The sequence below is a fragment of the Mustela lutreola genome, chromosome 8, assembly GCF_030435805.1.
Source record: "Mustela lutreola isolate mMusLut2 chromosome 8, mMusLut2.pri, whole genome shotgun sequence".
Lineage (NCBI taxonomy): Eukaryota > Metazoa > Chordata > Mammalia > Carnivora > Mustelidae > Mustela > Mustela lutreola.
Genome location: NC_081297.1, coordinates 124,330,333 through 124,351,264, shown reverse-complemented (window position 1 = coordinate 124,351,264; position 20,932 = coordinate 124,330,333). Strand labels below are relative to the sequence as shown.

Here is a 20,932-nt window from a genome sequence, read left to right as displayed (position 1 = left end):
CATCATTTTTCTAGAAATGAGCTTTACCATGGTTCTGAAGTAGTGATAATAGTTATCTGATTAAGTTCATTTGGCTCTAGGAATAAAAGGTCCATCAGGTTAGCTCAAAAATAGCATAATAGTCATTCATAAGGATGCACTTGGCAATAAGAAAGATGGAATTTCATGAAAATTCAAAATCAAACATTTAATATGGGGCTGAGCCTCTCAGATGTTTTTACAAGGCTTTGAAGGCTCCGAGGTAGGGCTATTAGGGACTTTCATGTTAAAGTACTCAGTGACTCTTAATGTTTAATGTATCTGTGTCCTCTGTATTATATACTTTTGTTTCCACTCTTGGCTCATTTTGTCACCCTCTAGTGTAGTTTCTTTTCTTCATGACTTCTGCATACTCAGAGTCTATAGTCTTTTCAAACTTTGGTTTGGTTATAGCTTTGATTTGCTGACATCTTTCATGTACTCTGACTTTACCTCATGACTACGATGTTTATCTGTTTAGTGCCAGTTTGTGTGGCTAATTAATAATTTCTCTTTATAGTTTGCCATTCAGAGTCCTAAGCATGGAACTCAGCAGTATTTGTTCTTGGCTTTGGGCTCTTTCTTTCTTTCCTTTTTGTTTTCTTTTTCTTTTATTTATTTATTTATTTGACACTGGGCCATGTTATGGGCTGCTAGCTAGCTTGTGAATACCTGGTGTTTGGTCCAGGTGATCACATCTTTGGTCAATTGGCAACAGACACGGGGTCATATAACCTGGCTACCTTGGACTATGTTCTCAACGTGGTCTATGGTAGGATAGTTTGCTTTAGGATGGAAGCACGGCTGTCACCTGCATTATGATTGATTGACATATTGAATACAAGAACATGAATAATTTAGTTGCATTGGCATCTGTTTAAGTGTTGCATAGACTACTGCAGTAGTTGAAATTTAAAACCACCCTTTTATCAGAGTGGTTTTATATCTAATATAAAATATCAGAGACTATGGCTAAGTGTTACATAACTGTGCTAATATAAAAGTTTTTAGAGTCTCAGTGATACTTTATTTGGACTTTAATATTTGGAAAATGTTTTAAAAATTTCTATCTTTATGTGCTATGCCAAAATACATTGTTGTGTGGGGTGAATTAAGTGGGAAGTCATACTGAGTTAGATATCTGATAAGGAGGTATGAATTTATTTTGTTCTGTGAGACTTTTATTTTTTGACATAACCTCCTATCTCTTTGCAGCTTTTACATATTTTATGCAATAATATAGTTTTAAAAAATATTTGAGGGGCACCTGGGTGGCTCAGTGGGTTAAAACCTCTGCCTTCGGCTCAGGTCATGATCTCAGGGTCCTGGGATCGAGCCCTACATCAGGCTCTCTCCTCAGCAGGGAGCATGCTTCCCTTCCTCTCTCTCTGCCTGCCTCTCTGCCTACTTGTGATCTCTGTCAAATAAATAAATAAAGTCTTTAAAAAATTTTTGAAAATAACATGTTTCTGGTTATGAAAATAAACCATGTATGTCATAGAAATTTGAGTAGATCAGAAAAGGAAAATCGAGAAGAAGCACAGGGCTGTAGTATAGTGGATGGTTTAACATTAAGAGCACAAGCTTTGAAGTCAGATTGAGGCCCAGCTTTGTGCATTACATTTGTAATCTTAGCTAACAACTTATTTAGCTTCTTTAACCGTATTTTTCCCCGTTGGTTACATGGGAGCAATCCCTTTGACTTTATTCAAAGGATTGTTATAAGCATTAAATGACATAATGTAGACAAAGTGCTTGGCTTCATGCCCATCGTAGAGGTTGTATGTTAGCTATTATTTTTAATAGAAAGATAGAATATTTCATTTAGCCCGACTACCAATTGGCATTTCTTTAACTAGAATAAAACTCAAGTTTCTTATGTTTATGATTTTGAAAATGCAAATGACCTAGAAGAAATTGGTATTGAGTTTTAAAATAAGATTCATGCCTCAGGATTATTTTATTTTATTTTATTAAGTTTTTGAGTATAAAGTCACCAAAGTAAGTAGAGAAATCACTGAATTTGGAAGCAAGAGACTTGAGTTCATGTCTTAGGCAAATCATTGAGTATTTCTTGGCTTCACTTTCCTTCTCTGTCCACTGAGCACACCACCCACGTGATTTCTGAAGTGCCGTTAGGGTAAAACTATTATTTGAAAACCATCATTTGCCACACTAAAGGAGCATTTTAAATATGTTATATAATACGTGCAGATTACTTTTCCCCTGTTTTCTAGCATCTTTGCTGAGAAAAAACTGTCTATAGGAAACAAGGATTCAGTGATAGAATTTGATAACTCATGTAAGATGACTGTCACAGGACCTGCCATACATGTAGTAGGTTCCAGAAGATAGTATGTCTTTTCCTTCTTTTTTTTTTTTTTTTTTTTTTTTTTTTAAAGATTTTATTTATTTATTCGACAGAGAGAAATCACAAGTAGGCAGAGAGGCAGGCAGAGAGAGAGAGAGGAGGAAGCAGGCTCCCTGCTGAGCAGAGAGCCCGATGCGGGACTCGATCCCAGGACCCCGAGATCATGACCTGAGCCGAAGGCAGCGGCTTAACCACTGAGCCACCCAGGCGCCCTGTCTTTTCCTTCTTTACCAAGATATCCACTGTCTCCCCCCACTCCGCCATGTATAGCCCTTTATGAGTATCTCAAATGCAAGTAAGGTGCATTTGTTGCAGTGGGTACTTTGATGTGGCACTTAGGTCTTCCTTCAGACAGAGACACATTACCCTAGCTGCCTAGAGTCATGGTTGCTGATGGCTCATAGCTGTGTCCTTCTGTGGGAGTTACCCTAATAGAAAGAAGCTTCCTCACCCAAGATTATGTCCCTTTCCTGGAATCAGCCTCATTGCTGGCTGATGTAGGGAATACAAAGAATCATCCTCCTGCCTTGATTTGGGATTTTTGTGAAGGGCCATCAGCTTCAGGACTCTTGGGAGGATTAACTGAGGCTGCTGTTGCAACTGCTTCTCATCAGTACTGTTTATCTTCACCCTCTGCCCAGTCATGCTTCCCTTGTGTCCGCAGAGGTGTTCTTCAGAGCACTCCCCAGTAAGCAAGCTTGCAGATTTCAGAGTGTCAGAGTCTGTTTCCTTGGGAACTCAAATTATAAGTCATCTGCTGTTGAGATAGTCTTTCTTAGGGATTTTTGTATCATAAAAGATGATTATATATATATTAATTTTTTGAACTTTATGTTCTACTTCTTTGAAACTGATATTCTACATATTACTTACAATAGGAATCCATAGCCAGTAGATGAAAATTTGTTAGATTCTAAAGTACTGTGTACTTTCCCTGCTTTTGTCCTTTCCTCTTTAGCTCTCTCAAATAAATAAAATCTTAAAAAAATAATACTCTAAATTTCCATCAAATATGTAGCTCAATTTTAACTACATGTTAGATATTTAATTATATGTTAGATTTTTTGTAAGGATTTATTTATCTATTTATTTGTCAGAGAGAGGGGGAGAGAGAGAGAGCGCGCCAGAGTGCACATACAAGCAGTGGGAGCTGTAGGCAGAAGTTCTGAGAAGCAGGCTCCCTGCTGAGGAAGGAGCCCAATGTGGGGCTCGATCCCAGGACTCTGAAATCATGACCTGAGCCAAAGGCAGATGTTTAACTGATTGAGCTACCCAGGCATCCTTATGTTAGATATTTTAAAAATATGTTAAATATTTAAAAAACCCTTAAACGTTGACTTAATTGTGTGCAGTCTGCAAACTCAGTTTAGTTACTAATAATGTAATTTTAATAATCTCAGTTTCTTACTGACTTGGCTGCCCCTTTCTTCCTTCCTTTCTTCCTTTCTTGATTTGGCTTCTTTTGAGAGGTAAAATTACTTTTATGTAACCATTAGCAAAGTACATATTGAGACTGGAAATATAGTTAACTGTTTATAGGGACATACTTTTAAGTTAGCCAGTTTAGGACCCAGATAAATCATAGAACGAGAATTTTAGAGCTGGAAGGATCCTTACTCATGATTCACCATCTGTCCCTGTAATTTATCACTGAAGAGATTGAGATTAGAGAAATTAAGTGTCTTGATGGGTATTGACAGGTGATCAAGAAATATTTTGGTTAGTAGAGAGAATATTGAATTAGGACCTGGGAAGACTAAGTTTTAATTGCACCTTTACCACTAGATAGCAGAGTGATATCAGGTAAGCCAGTTGTACTTTCTAGGGGCTTAGTTTCATCATCTATGAAGTGATAAAATTGGAACGTAATTTCTGAGATGCTCTCCAACTTTTAAAGTTTGATTCAAGTCTTAATATGATGAGTGACTATTATTTATAATGTATCTATCAAATGTTAGGCACTGGTTTAAACATTTTAAATGTATTATTTCATTTAATTCTTACAACCTGTAGGTTGTAGGGCTGTAGGGCTGACATTATTAGTTCTACTTTACAAATGTGAATTTGGGCTTAGAGAAGTTAAATAAATCTACAGAACTTCTAAGTGGGTAAACTGGAAGTTGAATACAGGTCTGCGTGATTCCAACTTCTATATTTTGAATCACTCTTCCTAGTTTTAGGTGGACTTCTGTTTTTGGAACACTTGACAGACCCTGCTGAAAACAAGAGCCAGTCAGTCCTTCAGTAAGAATATGCTTCTGACCCCCTTCTCTGGCATAGTGTAGTATTGTGTATCAGTAGGTCAGCAGGAGAGTCTTAGGATGCAGAAGTATATTGTGTGTTAGCACTTGAGAAATTTTGGAAAGGGTTGGAATTAGATGCAACAGGGGGCATAGCCTTAGAAGCCACTTGGAAAGGCAAATTGAACAAGAAGTGGACTCTATTTAGCCTCAGTAGTTTAACAACATGGGTGGCTGTATTTGCTTGCTCATTAAAGTTATAGAATGGCTCTAGTTAGGTGGAATTGCTCACATTTCAAGAAATAGGAATTGTTCTCAGCTGATACAAATGAGTTAGAGTTAAATGTGTGATATATTGGTAAAGAAGCTTACTGTTGGTTTTTTTTTTTGGTTTTAAATTATTTATTTATTTATTTTAAGTAACCCTACCCAACATGGGGCTTGAACTCAGGATCCGGACATCAAGAGTCTGCCTATCATGTGCTACCTGTTGGGCCAGCCAAGTGCCCCAAGAAGCTTACTGTTATTGTATATGGTTGTATGATAAATAGAGAATCATCTGTGGAGTTATTTGGTACCATAAATTTTCAGGTCATATTATTGCAAAAATCTGAGTAACCTTCTACTTTAATATGGATCAGGATATATTCAGTTTTAAGAAGGCAGAGAAATAAGGAACTCTAAGGACAAAAAAAAGTAATTAGTGAAAATGAATTATGAGACAAGTTTAAATGGTAGAATTATAATGGAGATTAGTGAAGAGTGTTAGTGACCATTTTCAAGGTTGAAGACTTAGAAGCAAGCAGAAAGGACTTGAAACAAATTTTATATGAGGTTTGAGGCTGACAACCAGGAGTTAGAATTGGGAATACAGAAGGTATAAAATGAAAAGTAGAAGGTCCCTGCCTCAGTAATCCTTGCTAGTAGTTTCTTTCTGTTTTTTCACAATTTTCTGAAACATATATCCATTAATATTATTCAAATATGATATTCTTCATGAGTTTGATTTTTTTTGCACTTAATATACTTTGGACATCTTTTAGTACCACCACTTCTAGAACTACCTTTACTTTTTGAGAGAGAGTGTGAGCGGGTGGGGCAGGGGGTAGAGGCTCAGAAGGGGAGGGAGAGAGAGTATGGAGCCCCAGATGGGGCTTGATCTCATGACCCTGAGATCATGCCAAAATCAAAAATAGGACACTTAACTGACTGAGCCACCCAGGTGCCCCAAATAAAACAATATTATTTGTTTATTTTTAATAGCTATATTATAGTCTATGGATTATCAAAATTTAAGTAGTCCCCTGTTGAAGGACATTTTAGTTTTGTTTTCAGTTTTGCTGTTATAAACAATACCACAGTGAACATGCTTATACATATATAGGGGGTAGTTTTGTCCACTGAGTAATTTCCTAAGCATTAAGTCAGAGAGTATGTACCTTTTTTTTTTTTTTTTAAAGATTTTATTTATTTTTTTGACAGAGAGAGATCACAGTAGACAGAGAGGCAGGCAGAGAGAGAGAGAGAGGGAAGCAAGCTCCCTGCTGAGCAGGGAGCCCGATGCGGGCCTGGATCCCAGGACCCTGAGATCATGACCTGAGCCAAAGGCAGCAGCTTAACCCACTGAGCCACCCAGGTGCCCCGAGTATGTACCTTTTTTACGTTTAGTTATACTGCCACTAACCAGGTATGAAAGGGGTGGTTTTCCAACATTCTTTCCACCAATAACTATTGTCAAAGAATAAAAACATCTTGATTTTATTCAAATACCCTGAAAACTAGATTGACAGTTGTTGTTTAATTTTACGGTTTCTTGTTTAACTTGAACAGTTAAAAAAGAAAAGATGGAAAACAAAATGAAATATGGAGTAGTTATATTAATCCTTTTTTTAAAAATGTACTAAAACTGTTGTATGTCCCATTAAATTCAGGTGGACACTTTTATTGTGACCTTATTAGGAAATGTGAATACCTCATTCTATTTAGGGGTATTAGCCTCAATAAGGTTCCTTTTCTATTTTGTGGAGAAGAGACCACATTATATCTACTGTATCTAGTTGTATCTATCGCAAATAAACCATCCTCAAACTTTGGCTTAACTTAAAACAACCACCATTTTGTTTGCTCTAGATTTTGTGGGTCAGCAATTTGGGTTAGGTCTGGCTGAGTGGTTCTTCTGGTGGACTCTCTTGAAGTTATTCTTATAGCTGGGGTTATTTGTCAGTTTGATTCAGTGGATAGTCTAAAGTACTTACTCAGATGGCTGAATATATTCGATGGGCCATATAAGTCTAAGGCTAGCCTGGGCTTATATTGTAGCAGAGGAGTTTCCATCAATAAGAGAGCAAATCCCATTGTGCAAAAACTTTTCAAGTCTGTGTTTGTATCTCATTTGCTACTCTACCATTAGCCAAGGCAAGTCTCATGGCCAGTCCAGAGTCCATGTGGGAGAGGATTACACAAGAGAATTAGAAGAGCATTAAGATATAGGTGTGATTCATTGAGGGTCATTATCGAAACAATTTCACACAGACATAACTTTCTTCTTCCTTATATTATGATTAAGTGTTAAAAGAATATAAGTAAGAGACCTGATAGAATTTAAAGGTCAGAATATTTCTTATTTGAAGAGGGAGATTCAGGAGAGGTTTTATGTCACTGAAGTTGAGAATACTGATTTTTTCTAAATCTTTCATTCCTTCTGCATACATTAGCTGACATTTTTCTGTAAAGAACTTTAAACATCAAGCGGGCTGTTTGGTTGCCATGAATTTCAGTGTATACTGGAAGGACAGAGTAAATGCTTAATTCTTTTTTTTTTCTTTTAAAGATTTTATTTATTTATTTGACAGAGAGAGAGAGAGAGAGCGAGAGAGAGAGCATAAGCAAGGGCAGTGGCGGGCAGAAGGAGGGAGAAGCAGGATCTCTGCAGAGCAGGGGAAGCCTGATCTGGGCCTCGATCCTAGGACTCGGGGATCATGACCTGAGTCATGAAGGCAGTGGCTTAACCAACTGAGCCATCCAGGAGCCCCAGTTCTTTCTTTCTTTTTTTTTTTTTAATTTAATTTTATTTTTTCAGTGTTTCCAGATTCATTGTTTATGCACCATACCCAGTGCTCTATGCAATATGTGCCCTCCTTAATACCTACCACCAGGCTCATAAAACCCCCCAACTCCCTCCCCTCCAAAACTCTGTTTCTCAGAGTCCACAGTCTCTCATGGTTTGTCTCCCCCTCTGATTTCTCCCAACTCACTTCTGCTCTCCTCCTCCCAACGTCCACTGTGTTATTCCTTATGCTCTACAAGTAAGTGAAAACATATGATAATTGACTTTCTCTGCTTGACTTATTTCACTCAACATAATCTCTTCCAGTCCTGTCCATGTTGATACAAAAGTTGGGTATTCATCCTTTCTGATGGAGGTATAATACTCCATTGTATATATGGACCACATCTTCCTTATCTATTCGTCCATTGAAGGGCATCTTGGCTGTTCCTTCTGGCGACTATGGCCATTGCTACTATGAACATTGGGGTAAAGATGGCCCTTCTTTTCACTACATCTGTATCTTTGGGGTAAATGCCTGTAGGTGCAATTGCAGGGTCATAGGGTAGCTCTATTTTTAATTTTTTGAGGAATCTCCACACTGTTTTCCAGAGTGACTGCACCAACTTGCATTCCCACCAACACTGTAAGAGGGTTCCTCTTTCTCTATATCCTCTTCAATACTTGTTGTTCACTGTCTTGTTAATTTTGGCCATTCTAACTGGTGTAAGCTGGTGTCTCAATGTGGTTTTGACTTGAATCTCTCTGATGGCTAGTGATGATGAACATTTTTTCATGTGTCTGTTAGCCATTTGTATGTCTTCTTTGGAGAAGTGTCTGTTCATGTCTTCTGCCCATTTTTTGACATGATTATCTGTTTTATATGTGTTGAGTTTGAGGAGTTCTTTATAGATCTTGGATATCAGCCCTTTGTCTGTATTGTCATTTGTGAATATCTTTTCCCATTCTGTGGGTTGCCTTTTTGTTTTATTGACTGTTTCCTTTGCTGTGAACAAGCTTTTGATCTTGATGAAGTCCCAAAAGTTCATTTTCACTTTTATCTCCTTTGCCTTTGGAGACCTGTCTTGAAAGAAGTTGCTGTGGCCAATGTCAAAGAGGTTACTCCTATGTTCTCTAGGGTTTTGATAGATTCCTGCCTCACATTGAGGTCTTTTATCCATTTCAAGTTTATCTTTGTGTATGGTGTAAGAAAATGGTCGAGTTTCATTCTTCTATACATAGCTGTCCAATTTTCCCAGCATCATTTATTGAAGAGACTGTCTTTTTCTACTGTATGTTTTTTCCTAGTTTGTCAAAGATTATTTGACCATAGAGTTGTGGGTCCATATCTGGGCTCTCTACTCTTTTCCACTGGTCTATGTGTCTGTTTTTGTGCCAGTACCATGCTGTCTTGGTGATCACAGCTTTGTAGTAAAGTTTGAAATCAGGCAATGTGATGTCCCCAGTTTTGTTTTTCTTTTTCAACATTTTTTTCACAATTCGGGGTCTCTTCTGGCTCCATATAAATTTTACGATTGTTTTAGCACTTTGAAAATTGCCAGTGAAATTTTGATCAGGGTGGCATTGAAAGTATAGATTGCTCTAGGCAGTACAGACATTTTAACAATGTTTATTCTTCCGATCCATGAGCATGGAATGCTTTTCCATCTTCTTGTTCTTATGTTTCTTTCATGAGTGTTCTGTAGTTCCTTGAGTGCATATCCTTTACTTTTTTGGTTAGGTTTATTCCCAGGTATCTTATGGTTCGTGGTGCTATAGTAAATGGAATCGATTCTCTAATTTCTGTATTTTCATTGTTAGTGTATAAGGAAGCAACTGATTTCTGTACATTGATTTTGTATCCTGCCACATTACTGAATTGCTGTATGAGTTCTAGTAGTTTGGGGGTGGAGTCTTTCTTTCTTTAATTACTAATTTTCAGAATAAGAGTTGGTACATACACTAGCAGTGATGAATGAGCCTTGCTTGTCTTTTGACTTTTTCTGTCCTTGAAGTAAGAGAGCTTGTGGATTTTAAATGAACTCACAGATTTATATATATTTGGTAGATTTCAATCAATTGAAGTCATTGGGACGTTTTTGATGTGAACATTGCCCCAGCTTTAACTAATGGAAGTGCTTTCGAAGTGACTTGTCATTTTGACAGGACCCAACTAGTGTTGGCTAGTTCCTTTTGACACAATAGTATGTCCCAGGTTCATCTTGTATATTTCTCCTCCCGGCTGAAATCAGTCATTTCTCTTTAGAGCCCTGGTTCCTTTCAGTAGGGAATGCTATTTAGATACAATTGTTTGGGCACTAAGGGTGCTCATTGCTTCTGGGTTGTCATTGATAAGTTTTTAAGTGATAAGAACTAGGAATATTTATATCCCTATATATATGGCAAAACAAAACATGAGTTCAAAGAGTATAAAATAGTTTTTACTATGAGTTTATATTTATATCTCTTTAGTCTTATACTGAATATCTTGGTTCCTAACATTTACATAGATATTTTTTCAAAAAAATATATAAATAGCTTTAACAAAACAGTACCAATATTACCATTTATAAGATTACTGAATGCGGGGCACCTGGGTGGCTCAGTGGGTTAAAGCCTTTGCCTTCGGCTCGGGTCATGGTCTCGGGGTCCTGGGATCGAGCCCCGCATCGGGCTCACTGCTCAGCGGGGAGCCTGCTTCCTCCTCTCTCTCTCTCTGCCTGCCTCTCTGACTACTTCTGATCTTTCAAATAAATAAATAAAAATAATTAAAAAAAATAAAAAAAAAAGATTACTGAATGAATTTTGGTGTTTTTTTAAAAGGAGTTATTTTTGTCCTTAAACTATGTATCTCACTAAGTCTGTGTAGTTCTTTAACAAACAAAAAAAAAAATACTTCAGAGAGAGAGAAAGCACAAGCAAGGAGAGGGGCAGAGGGAGAAACAGACTCCCCACTGAGTAGGGAGCCTCATGCAGGACTCTATCCAGGATCCTGGGATCATGACTAGAGCCAAAGGCAGATGTTTAACCAACTGAACCACCCAGGCACCCCCATGTAGTTCTTAAATCACTTGAAATAGCTATTTTCCAGGTGGTTGGTTTAACAGCAACTTGAGATTCAGCTATGCGATCTGAAGAGAAATCAGAGTATAAAATTTTCCATTTTACTTTACTTTATTTTATTTTATTTTTAAATATTTTATTTCTTTATTTGACAGAGAGAGAGCACAAGTAGAGGGAGAAGCAAGCTCTTCACTGAACAGGGAATCCAGGGCGGGGCTCGATCCTAGGACTCTGGGATCATGACCTTCGCCAAAGGCAGATGCTTAACTGACTGAGCCACCTAGGCACCCCTAAAATTTTCCATTTTTAAAATGTACAATTCAGTGGCATTAAGTACATTCATATTTTTCTGCATCCATCAGAACTATCTGTCTCTAGGTTTTATCATCCCACACTGAAACTGTACCATTCAACAGTAACTTCTTATTTCCTGTACCTCCTACCCTCTGGTAACTATTCTACTTTCTGTCTGTATGAATTTGGTTTTTCTAGGTACCTCATATAAATGAAGCTGTACATACTAGTCCATTTGTGTCTTTGGCTTATTTCACCTAGCATAAAACCTGTCTTCCTAGGTTTATCCATATCGTATGTAGCATGTATTAAAATTTCCTTCCTTTTAAATGTTGGTAATATTCCATTGTATGTGTATACCACATTTTGTTTATCCATTTACCCATCAATGAACATTGGGGTGTTCCCATCTTTTAGCTATTGTGAATAATGCTGGTATGAACTTTGGTGTGCAAATTTCTATTCTGGTTCACATCGATTTTAACTGAGGTTTTATTTTATTTTATTTTTATTTTATTTTTTTTGACAGAGAGAGAGAGATAGATCACAAGTAGATAGAGAGGCAGGCAGAGCGGGAGGGGGAAGCAGGCTCCCTGCAGAGCAGAGGGCCCGATGCAGGGCTTGATCCCAGGACACTGAGATCATGACCTGAGCTGAAGGCAGAGGCTTAACCCACTAAGCCACTCAGGTGCCCCTAATTGAGCTTTTAATAAAAGTATTATTATTAACTATGCTGGAGAACATAGGAGGAAAAGAAAACTTTTCCTTTGGGATGGTAAAGGGTTGAGATAAATGAAGGGTTTAATTTTGGATATGATTCATTTGAGGTGTTTAGGGAAAGCAATTGGAAATGTGAGTATAGAAGTATAGAGTGCTAAATTAGGTCTCTCTTTTATAGTCTAGGTGAGAGATGATGGCATCTTGAACTAAAGTAATGGCAAAGGAGTTGGAGAAAGGATAGATTCAGAATTTATGTAGATGATTGGATATGAAGGTTAAGGAAGAGGGAAGTTAAGGGTAACAATGGTTTGGATTTAGGCAAGGTGGCTGTGTGCTGTTTCTGTTATTTGCGGTAGAGAATGCAAATAGATGAAAGAATTATGAAAAAAGGTAATTTGGTTTTGAATATGCTGGCTTTGGTGTGCTTTCAGGGCATTCAGGTAGAGATATTTATGGAACAGGAAAATAAGAATTTGAAGTTCAGCAGAGATCTGGATTAGATTTACAGGTTTTTTTTTTTTTTTTTTTTTGAGAAAGAGAGAGAGCGAGCATGAATAGGGGTGGGAGGAGGTCTGGGGGAGAGGGAGAGAGAAAATCTTAAACCGACTCCTTGTCCAATATGGAGCCCAATGTGGGGCTCTATCTCATGACCGTGAAATCATGACCTGCACTGAAATCAAGAGTCAGATGCTCAACTGACTGAGCCACCCAGGCGCCCCTAGAGTTTTATTTTTTGTTAACATTGGGGTTAATTAAAATTAAGGAAGTAGATGATATCATCTAGAGAGTATGTGGTAAACTAAGAGGTTGAGCCTGAAAACTCCCTTGGGAAGCCTTGAAATGCTTTTCATGAAATTTAAACACCCCCCCTGCCCCCCCCCCCCCCCCAAGGAATAGTATTTGTCTTTTGCAGATGTACCTTTTCACTTCATCTGTATGTGGTAAGTTCTTAGCTCTCAATAGTATGGGAGTGGTACTGAGGGGCCTAAGATATAATTGGGTTATCCAATTGTAGCACAAGGATCAGGTTATGTATTTAAAGCACTCTTGTCAAGGTGATCTGCATGTTTGCAGCTGGCTTGTCAAACTTTGAATTTGTGAAAATCTTCCTAATTGGTTTTTGTGGTAGACCAAGGGTGAAATAGAGTAACACAATCAATGCTGAAAGTTACATTTTATAAGAAATATTTCTAGATGTCTGATAAATCCCCAAGATTTTGAGGTTGTCTGTTACTTAATTTCTAATACTAGTATTCTTTCCAGTTTCAGAACTAATTTTGCTAAGTATAAAAAGTATGCATAGTATCATATAGCAATGTTTTCTTCAAATTTTTTGCAAAAGCATTTATTTTTAGTCAACTCAGGTTCTTCTGCAAATTAATCTATTATTAACTCAGATTTTGCTGGTTTGCCTTCTTTTTTACCTGGTTTTAGCTAGAGTGGTATGGGTTGTGCATTTGCTTATTCATTTATTACATCTCTTCTACCTGCAGAGACTGTTCTACTTAAAATTTTAGTCAGTTTTAGTGCTTTTTTTTTTTTTAAAGATTTTATTTATTTGTCAGAGAGAGAGCGCGAGCGAAAGCGAGCACAGGTAGACAGAGTGGAAGGCAGAGTCAGAGGGAGAAGCAGGCTCCCTGCGCAGCAAGGAGCCCGATGTGGGACTCGATCCCAGGACGCTGGGATCATGACCCGAGCCGAAGGCAGCTGCTCAACCAACTGAGCCACCCAGGCGTCCCAGTTTTAGTGCTTTGCAGGTAGGTAGGATTTAGAGGTGGGTTCATTATCTTTAGAAGCAATTAGGTTGGGAACCTGATTTATTTTACCAATGAAATTTTTGTTCTCTTCCTATTTGATCTTAGAGTAAAATCAAATGTAGAGTTGGTGGGATAGGGAGAGTATATTGGGAGTTTGGAAACTTTGACCTGGCATATCACTAGTATTAGTGAAACTTTTGTTGTTCATCTAAAAAATAGTTCTATGGGGCACCTGGGTGGCTCATTTGTTAAGTGCCTGCCTTTGGCTTAGGTCATGATCCCAGGGCCCTGGAATGAGTCCCCACATCAGCCTCTCTGCTCAGTGGAAAGCCTGTTTCTCTCTCTTCCTCTGCTGCTCCTCCTGCTTGTGTGCTCTCCCTCTCTTTGTCAAATAAATAAATAAAATCTTAAAAAAATAATAAAAAAATAAAAAACAGTTGTTTCTTATGTGCTACTAGATGCTGGTTTTGGCTCTATTTTTCTTTGTTATTAGATAAAGATTTTTAGTGACAGTGGAAGATACAGCTGCTGTTTGCTTTGTATTATAGCAGTGCAATAAGGATTTTCACATAGATTATTTAAATTGTATTAAATAAACAACTGGTCTGAAGTCAGATACGTATTTAAAAGATTTTATTTATTTGAGAGAGAGAGAATGAGAGAGCGAGTGCATAGAGGAGAGAGGTCAGATGGAGAAGCAGACTCCCTGCCGAGCAGGGAGCCCGTTGTGGGGCTCGATCCTGTCACTCCAGGATCATGACCTGAGCAGAAGGCAGTTGCTTAATGAACTGAGCCACCCAGGTGCCCCAGATAAGTATTTCAAAGAAACTTCATATTGTTAAAACTTCTAGGAAAGTGATATTGTCTTCCATGGTATTGTGTACAGTAAACAATGATAACTTTTTTCTTTCTCCAGTGAAGTTCTCTGTTCTTTCATCAAAGGCCTATATTTAATTCTTCAGTAGCAGTTTTTGCAGAGATTAATGCTGCTTTATATTGATTTTATAATTATTGGTAGTAGGAATCAATTTTTATACTACCAATAATGTAGAGTAGCCTATATATTGCAGGCATCAACTCTTACTTGGTTGAAATTTATAAACTTTACCCCTGTATGTTCAAATGCTGATCACTTTGGGCAAAGCAACTAAACATTAATGAAGGGTGTTAGACTGTAGTTATCTGGATCTTTTTGCAACCCCAAATATTTTTTTTTAATTTAATTTTTTTAAAAATTGAGAAATTAAATAGTATGAAAAAAAACTAATGAAATTTTTTTTGGGGAGGCGGGTTGGTGCTTAACAAAACCCATCAATACAAATCTCATCCTTTTATTTAATTACTTAATCAATTTTAAAAAAGATTTATTTATTTTAGAGAGAGAATAAGGGGAGAGGCAGAGGGAGAGGGAGAGAGAAAATCTCAAGCAGACTCTGCACTGAGCAGGGAGCCCATCATGGGGCTTGACCTCACAACCCTGAGATCATAACCTGAACTGAGATCAAGAGTCATATACTTAACCAACTGGGACACCCAGGCGCCCCATCATTATCCTTTTAATTACATAAGGAAAAAATAGTAACAACAACAAAAATAGCCCTAACATAAAACTCATCAGTCTTATATGAACTTTCAGTTTCTTTGTGTTTATATTTTTATATAATCAAAGTTGTAATATATCTAAACTTTGTACTTTGCCTCTTACAAATTTAACATTGTATCACATGCATTATCATTTTTCTAGTAAACCTCATACTTGTCAGATTTGTTGAGTGGGTATGTCATAATTTAGTTAACCATTTCTTTGTTTTGAATATACAGATTACATATAATTTTTCACTTTCATAAATAACACTTTGCTTAGAATACCTATTTATCCCTGCCTATAAAAGTTTTGATCAGGGGCACCTGGGTGGTTCAGTGGGTTAAAGCCTCTGCCTTTGGCTCAGGTCATGATCCCAAGGTCCTGGGATCGAGCCCCCTGTTGTGCTCTCTACTCAGTGGGGAGCCTGTGTCCCCACCTCTCTCTCTGCCTGTCTCCTGCCTACTTGTGATCTCTGTCTGTCAAATAAATAATAAATAAAATCTTTAAAAAAAAAAGTTTTGATCAGACATCAAGCCCAGATATAGGGCTTGATGGAATTTATACCCTTTAAAAATTTTTCTGTTCATGGCAAGAGCCGTAGCTGTGTTCCACTTTCTGAGTTCCCATAGTGGGTCAAGCTTCTTGATGCCTAGCAGATGTGGGGCATTTTGGTCCCTTTTATCCTGTAAGAATTTGGTTGCCTCTACCCATTTTAGGTCCCAGAACTCTATACTCTATACTCCGTGTATTTCTGTTTTATTTTTTTGGTCTCCTGAGATACTTACCTTGTTTTTGAACATGGTTCTACCTCTGTAATACTTAAAAATTCTTTATCTGTTATTGATCTTTGGAACTGAGGCAGCTTGGTGTCTGTGTTAACTGCAAGTGCTGTCTGGACCCGAGTTGTGGCCATTCTCTGTTTACCATGGCGTATTTAAGTGTTTTATATCCCCTACCCATTCTGTATTATTAGTCTAATGTATTTAATATTTAATATTTGTGTGTGTGTGTGTGTGTGTGTGTGTGTGTATGTATATAACTTTCTGTCCAACACATTTATTTACTTTTCTTTAAATACAGTGTTCTTATTGAGGTGCTGGGGTGGCTCAGTCAGTTGAATGTCCAACACTTGATTTCAACTCAGGTCATGATCTCAGGGTTGTAAGATTGAGCCCCTTTGGCAGGTTCCTTGCTCAGCAGGGAGTCTGCGGGAGATTCTCTCTCCTTTGTCCCTGTCCCTCCCCCTCCCTTCTCTCTTTCTCTAAAATAAATAAATCTTTTTAAAAAAATCAGTGTTCTTTTTTCTGTATTCTCTGCTTTTGTGTATTTTTAAATTTTGTCTAATTGGAATGATTGTTACTTAAGTAAATTTAACTTTTCCTTCAAGGAATTAATTTTTTTTTTATTAAATTGATTTATTTATTTTCAGAAAAACAGTATTCATTATTTTTTCACCACACCCAGTTCTCCATGCAATCCGTGCCCTCTATAATACCCACCACCTGGTACCCCAACCTCCCACCCCCCCATTAATTTTTTTTTCCAGATATCAGAACTAGCATTGATCTATTTTTTTTCTCAGAACTCTACTTGCATTCACAGCTCTTCCATTTAGCATTTAATTTTTTTCAAGTTTTTTCCTACCTCTTTTTGTTTACATGCCCTAGGGCATGGTCCTTGTTTCTCTTATGCTGTCCCCATTCCTTTTGACATCCAGAGCCTTCCAGAATGCTGGATGCTTCATGGGAGATGAATAGATGTGTTACATACTTTTTGGTTACTGTAAAATATACCTAAATTTAGGTAATACTTTTCTATAAAAGCATAATTTGGAAGATATTTATCTCCCTGTTACTTTAAATTTTTAGCATAAATTCTTCCTTTTTAAAAAAAAGATTTTATTTATTTGACAGAGAGAGAGAAAGAGAGAGAGTGTGTGTGTGTGTGTGTGTGTGTGTGTGTGTGTAAGAGAGTACAAGCAGGAGGAGTGGCAGAGGGAGAGGAAGAAGCAGGCTCAGCCTAACACCACCGAGGGGCAGGCTCCATCCCAGGACCCTGGCTGGGATCATGATCTGAGCTGAAGATAGATGCTTAACTGACTGAGCCACTCAGGCATCCCTACTAGAAATTATTCTGTTGTTTTTCACAAAGTAAAATTTATAGAAGTAGAAAAATTAGAATACTTCATATTGTTTCTTCAGGATCATCATTACTGTAATTGGACTTCTCATTAAAATAATAGGATTTTGGCAACCTAAGAGCTGAACAAGAAGTTCTTAAACAGTTTGGCGATAATTAGGGGGAATGTGTTTAAAATACGGGTATGAAAAAGTGTCAATAGTTTCTCTCCTTTTTCCTTTTACTTCCCATGTCTCTTGGGCTTACTTAGGTCTGTTTATTAGGACTACTTTAGGCAAATTTAAGAAAAAATATTTTTAGTGGCAGTAATAGGATTGTATAGATATATCTTTGAATTGCTTACTTCACAGGGAAGGTAAATCTCAGATGAAAAGTCACGTGTACTTTGGAAAAGTAAATGATAGAGAAATGGGGAAAATATAAACTCTTGGGAGACACAGCTTTAGTTTCCGGTCCATTTGAGGATGGGGTCACTAGTTTTACAAACCATTATGGTGTGAAGCTATTGAAATGTTGATGGGTCAAAAATGAATTTCTAGTTTTTTTTTTTAAAGATTTTATTTATTTACATGACAGACAGAGATCACAAGTAGGCAGAGAGGCAGTCAGAGAGAGAGGGGGAAGCAGGCCCCCCGCCGAGCAGAGAACCTGATGTGGGGCTCGATCCTCGGATCAGGATCATGACCCTTCGGGATCATGACCTGAGCCGAAGGCAGAGGCTTCAACGCGCTGAGCCACCCAGGCGCCCCTGAATTTCTAGTTTTATATAATTCTTTATATTCAGTATGTAATTAAAGGGTCTTTTCACCACTGAGCTACCTTTCTGCCAGATGCATAAGTATCATCAAATCTAGATAGCTGGCTTTTATTTATTTATAAATTCGTGTCTCAAGCATACCATTTTAGGAAAGAATCTTACTTTGTTTTTAACCAACTGAGCCACCTAGGCGTCCCAGAATCTTACTTTGTTTTTTAGAGGAGGATAGCTGATAGAAGAGTTAAAAATAAGAATTTTATGAATTTTAAATGAACACAAGTAAGTCATACTCTGGGTAAGTTTACAAAGTTTTAGAAGGTTACATTTTGGGAAAATATGACAGGAATGTGGATCATCCAATTTGGAGAGGTCTGCTTTTTTTTTCTTATTTTTAATGACAAGAAAAATTTCAGTTTAAAGGTAATTTAACTATGGATCTAGAATTCTTAAAAAAAAAAAAAAAGAGCCAAACCAAAACCTGAAGACCTAAAATCCAATATGTCCATAACTGTGTCTTGCTACAGAAATCATTTGTATTTTGGGATATATATCCCTTGAATCTCTTACATAGTTTTTATACATAATTAGAGTGTGTATGTTTTGTCATTTTTCTATGCAGCTTTTTTTTTTTTTTTTAAAGATTTTATTTATTTGACAGAGGGAAAGAGAGCACAAGTAGGGGGAGCGGCAGAGGAAGAGGGAGAAACAGACTTCTTAGTGAGCGGGAGCCTGCCAAAGGGCTGGATCCTGAGACGCTGAGATCATGACCTGAGCTGAGGTTCCCCTCAGTGCAGCTTTCGTAATCATTTTTATTGATGAATTTCAAAGTGGTAGCATTTCCTTCTTATTTGGCATTTATGTTGAGTATTTAATAGTGACGAATAGGGTGTTTGCGTGTTGAGACAAGTACAGTGAATTGCACTCAGTCTTGGGTGCTTGAGGTGGTGCATCTCAGCAGAAAAGCAGTATGGTTTAGTGATTATGAGCCAGACTAATCAAATTAAAAACCTTTCTCCCATTGATTAGTCATGTGATTTTGGGCAAATTACTTAAGTTTTCATACCTCAGTTCTCTTTTGTGTGAAGTGAGAATAATGATGTTATGTACCATAAATGTTTTTTGCTAAGGATTATTAAGTTAGTTGTTGTGTTCTAAGAATCTTTCTTGCCCAGTGTTTTACTAGATTTTCAGTTCCTTTAAGGTAACACCTAGGTATTAATGAATGATAATGTTAGAGGATAAATGTTGCAAGAGAAAAAGAAAAAGACCTTTGATCCTCCAAACTATATATATTTTTGGTGATGAAATATCAAGTATTGGAGATAGATTGCTAATGATTGGCATGAATAGGCTGTGTTGATCTTTTTAGCTACCCTCAAATTATTGTAGTTTAGTTGGTACGGTAGAGAGAGCAATGCAAGGGGAATTAGAAGGTCAGCATTTTAGTTCTTTCTGATTTTTTTTTTAACAGTACAATCTTGAGAAATCTTTTAGCCACTTCGAATCTGTTTTCTCATCTATAGAGGTAGCATCTGTCCTGCCTCTTTTGGAGGTGTCATTATGATTAAATAAGCTTTTTTTGTGAAAGTTGCAGACTATAGGCACTATATATAAAAATAAGCTTTTTATTAATTTTAAAAGACTTAAAAATGAGAGAATGCAGGCAGAGATCTTGATACAGTACTAGGCACAGTCTTCGGTAAAGGATAGCTGCTCGTGCTGTTTGTTATTTTTATTGAGAGGACATCTACATTTATGTATAAGGCTAGCCCTGATTACTGTTTAGGTTGTTAAATAGTTTATGAGTATATTATTAATATCTAATTTTTCCTCTCTCTTTGTTTCAGACTCCTGGGAGAGTTGGCTCTCAAGGTTCTGATTTAGATTCATCAGCAGCTCCTATAAACACAGTGGATGTCAATAATGAAAGCTCTTCAGAGGTATGGAAATAATAATTTCACAATAAAATTTAGTACTATTTAAGGGAAAATGGGCAGGTGTTTGGAGTAATGATCAGTAATTTAAACTTTTGCAGGAAAGGCTCTCATTCTTATAAACTGGAATGTGACTTTTGAATCACACTTATAGAAAAATCCTGGTGTTTAGTTTTAAGACTGAGAAAGTGTGTATTAAGACAGAATTAATATTGTTAATTTGTCTTCAGTGCTAATGTTATCTCAACATAATGGAAGATCTTAAATCTATTTATAAAAATTACCAATTAATTAGTGTTTGCTCTGTCATGAACTATTGAACTAATGAAAAATTAGGTTATCCATAAAGTCTGTACATTATTTGCTATCTTCGTTTACAACTTTGTAAGAACTATTATCTTTCATAGTTTATTAAAAATTAATGGGGAAAGTAAATAAAATTTAAGAAGGAACTCAAATTTTTGAAGAAATCAGCCTTAGTAGTTGCTTTATTATTACTATTTTTAATGAACAATATTTGCTCATTATAGAAAAAGGGGAAAGGAAAGAGAAGAGCATAAAAACCATCAATAATATTGTTTCTAAGACATCGACATACTCACATTCTGCTCTGACAGTTTCTGTCAGTTGCCCCTTTCTGGGCCCAAGTGTATTGCCTACCCAGTCCCCTTTTCTGTGATCCCCACTTTTGCACCTCTTGGTTGGTGAGTCTGTCTTCTGTCTTGTGTATTTCTGGATTTATCTCTCTATCTATTCATTTCCCTGTTTTGTCTCTTTCTGGTCATCTGATTTCATGTATATGGATATTAACCATGATGTGATGTAACAAGACCATGAGAGTGAGGAGAAAAGTATCAGTTGAATTTTTTTTTTTAAGATTTTATTTATTTATTTGACAGAGAGAGATCACTAGTAGACAGAGAGGCAGGCAGAGAGAGAGAGAGAGAGGGAAGCAGGCTCCCTGCTGAGCAGAGAGCCCGATGCGGGCCTGGATCCCAGGACCCTGAG

At 37.1% G+C, this 20,932-nt stretch overlaps 1 protein-coding gene across 2 annotated transcripts in view; it reads left to right on the top strand.

The window, feature by feature from the left end:
• The window catches only part of EEA1 (early endosome antigen 1), a 120,195-nt gene that overhangs the window by 11,553 nt on the left and 87,710 nt on the right, over window positions 1-20,932 (top strand). For both annotated transcript variants that reach the window (XM_059186508.1, XM_059186507.1), the window contains exon 2: window positions 19,838-19,930. In XM_059186508.1, the coding sequence (XP_059042491.1) occupies window positions 19,838-19,930 (93 nt within the window). The remainder of the gene's footprint in view (window positions 1-19,837; window positions 19,931-20,932) is intronic.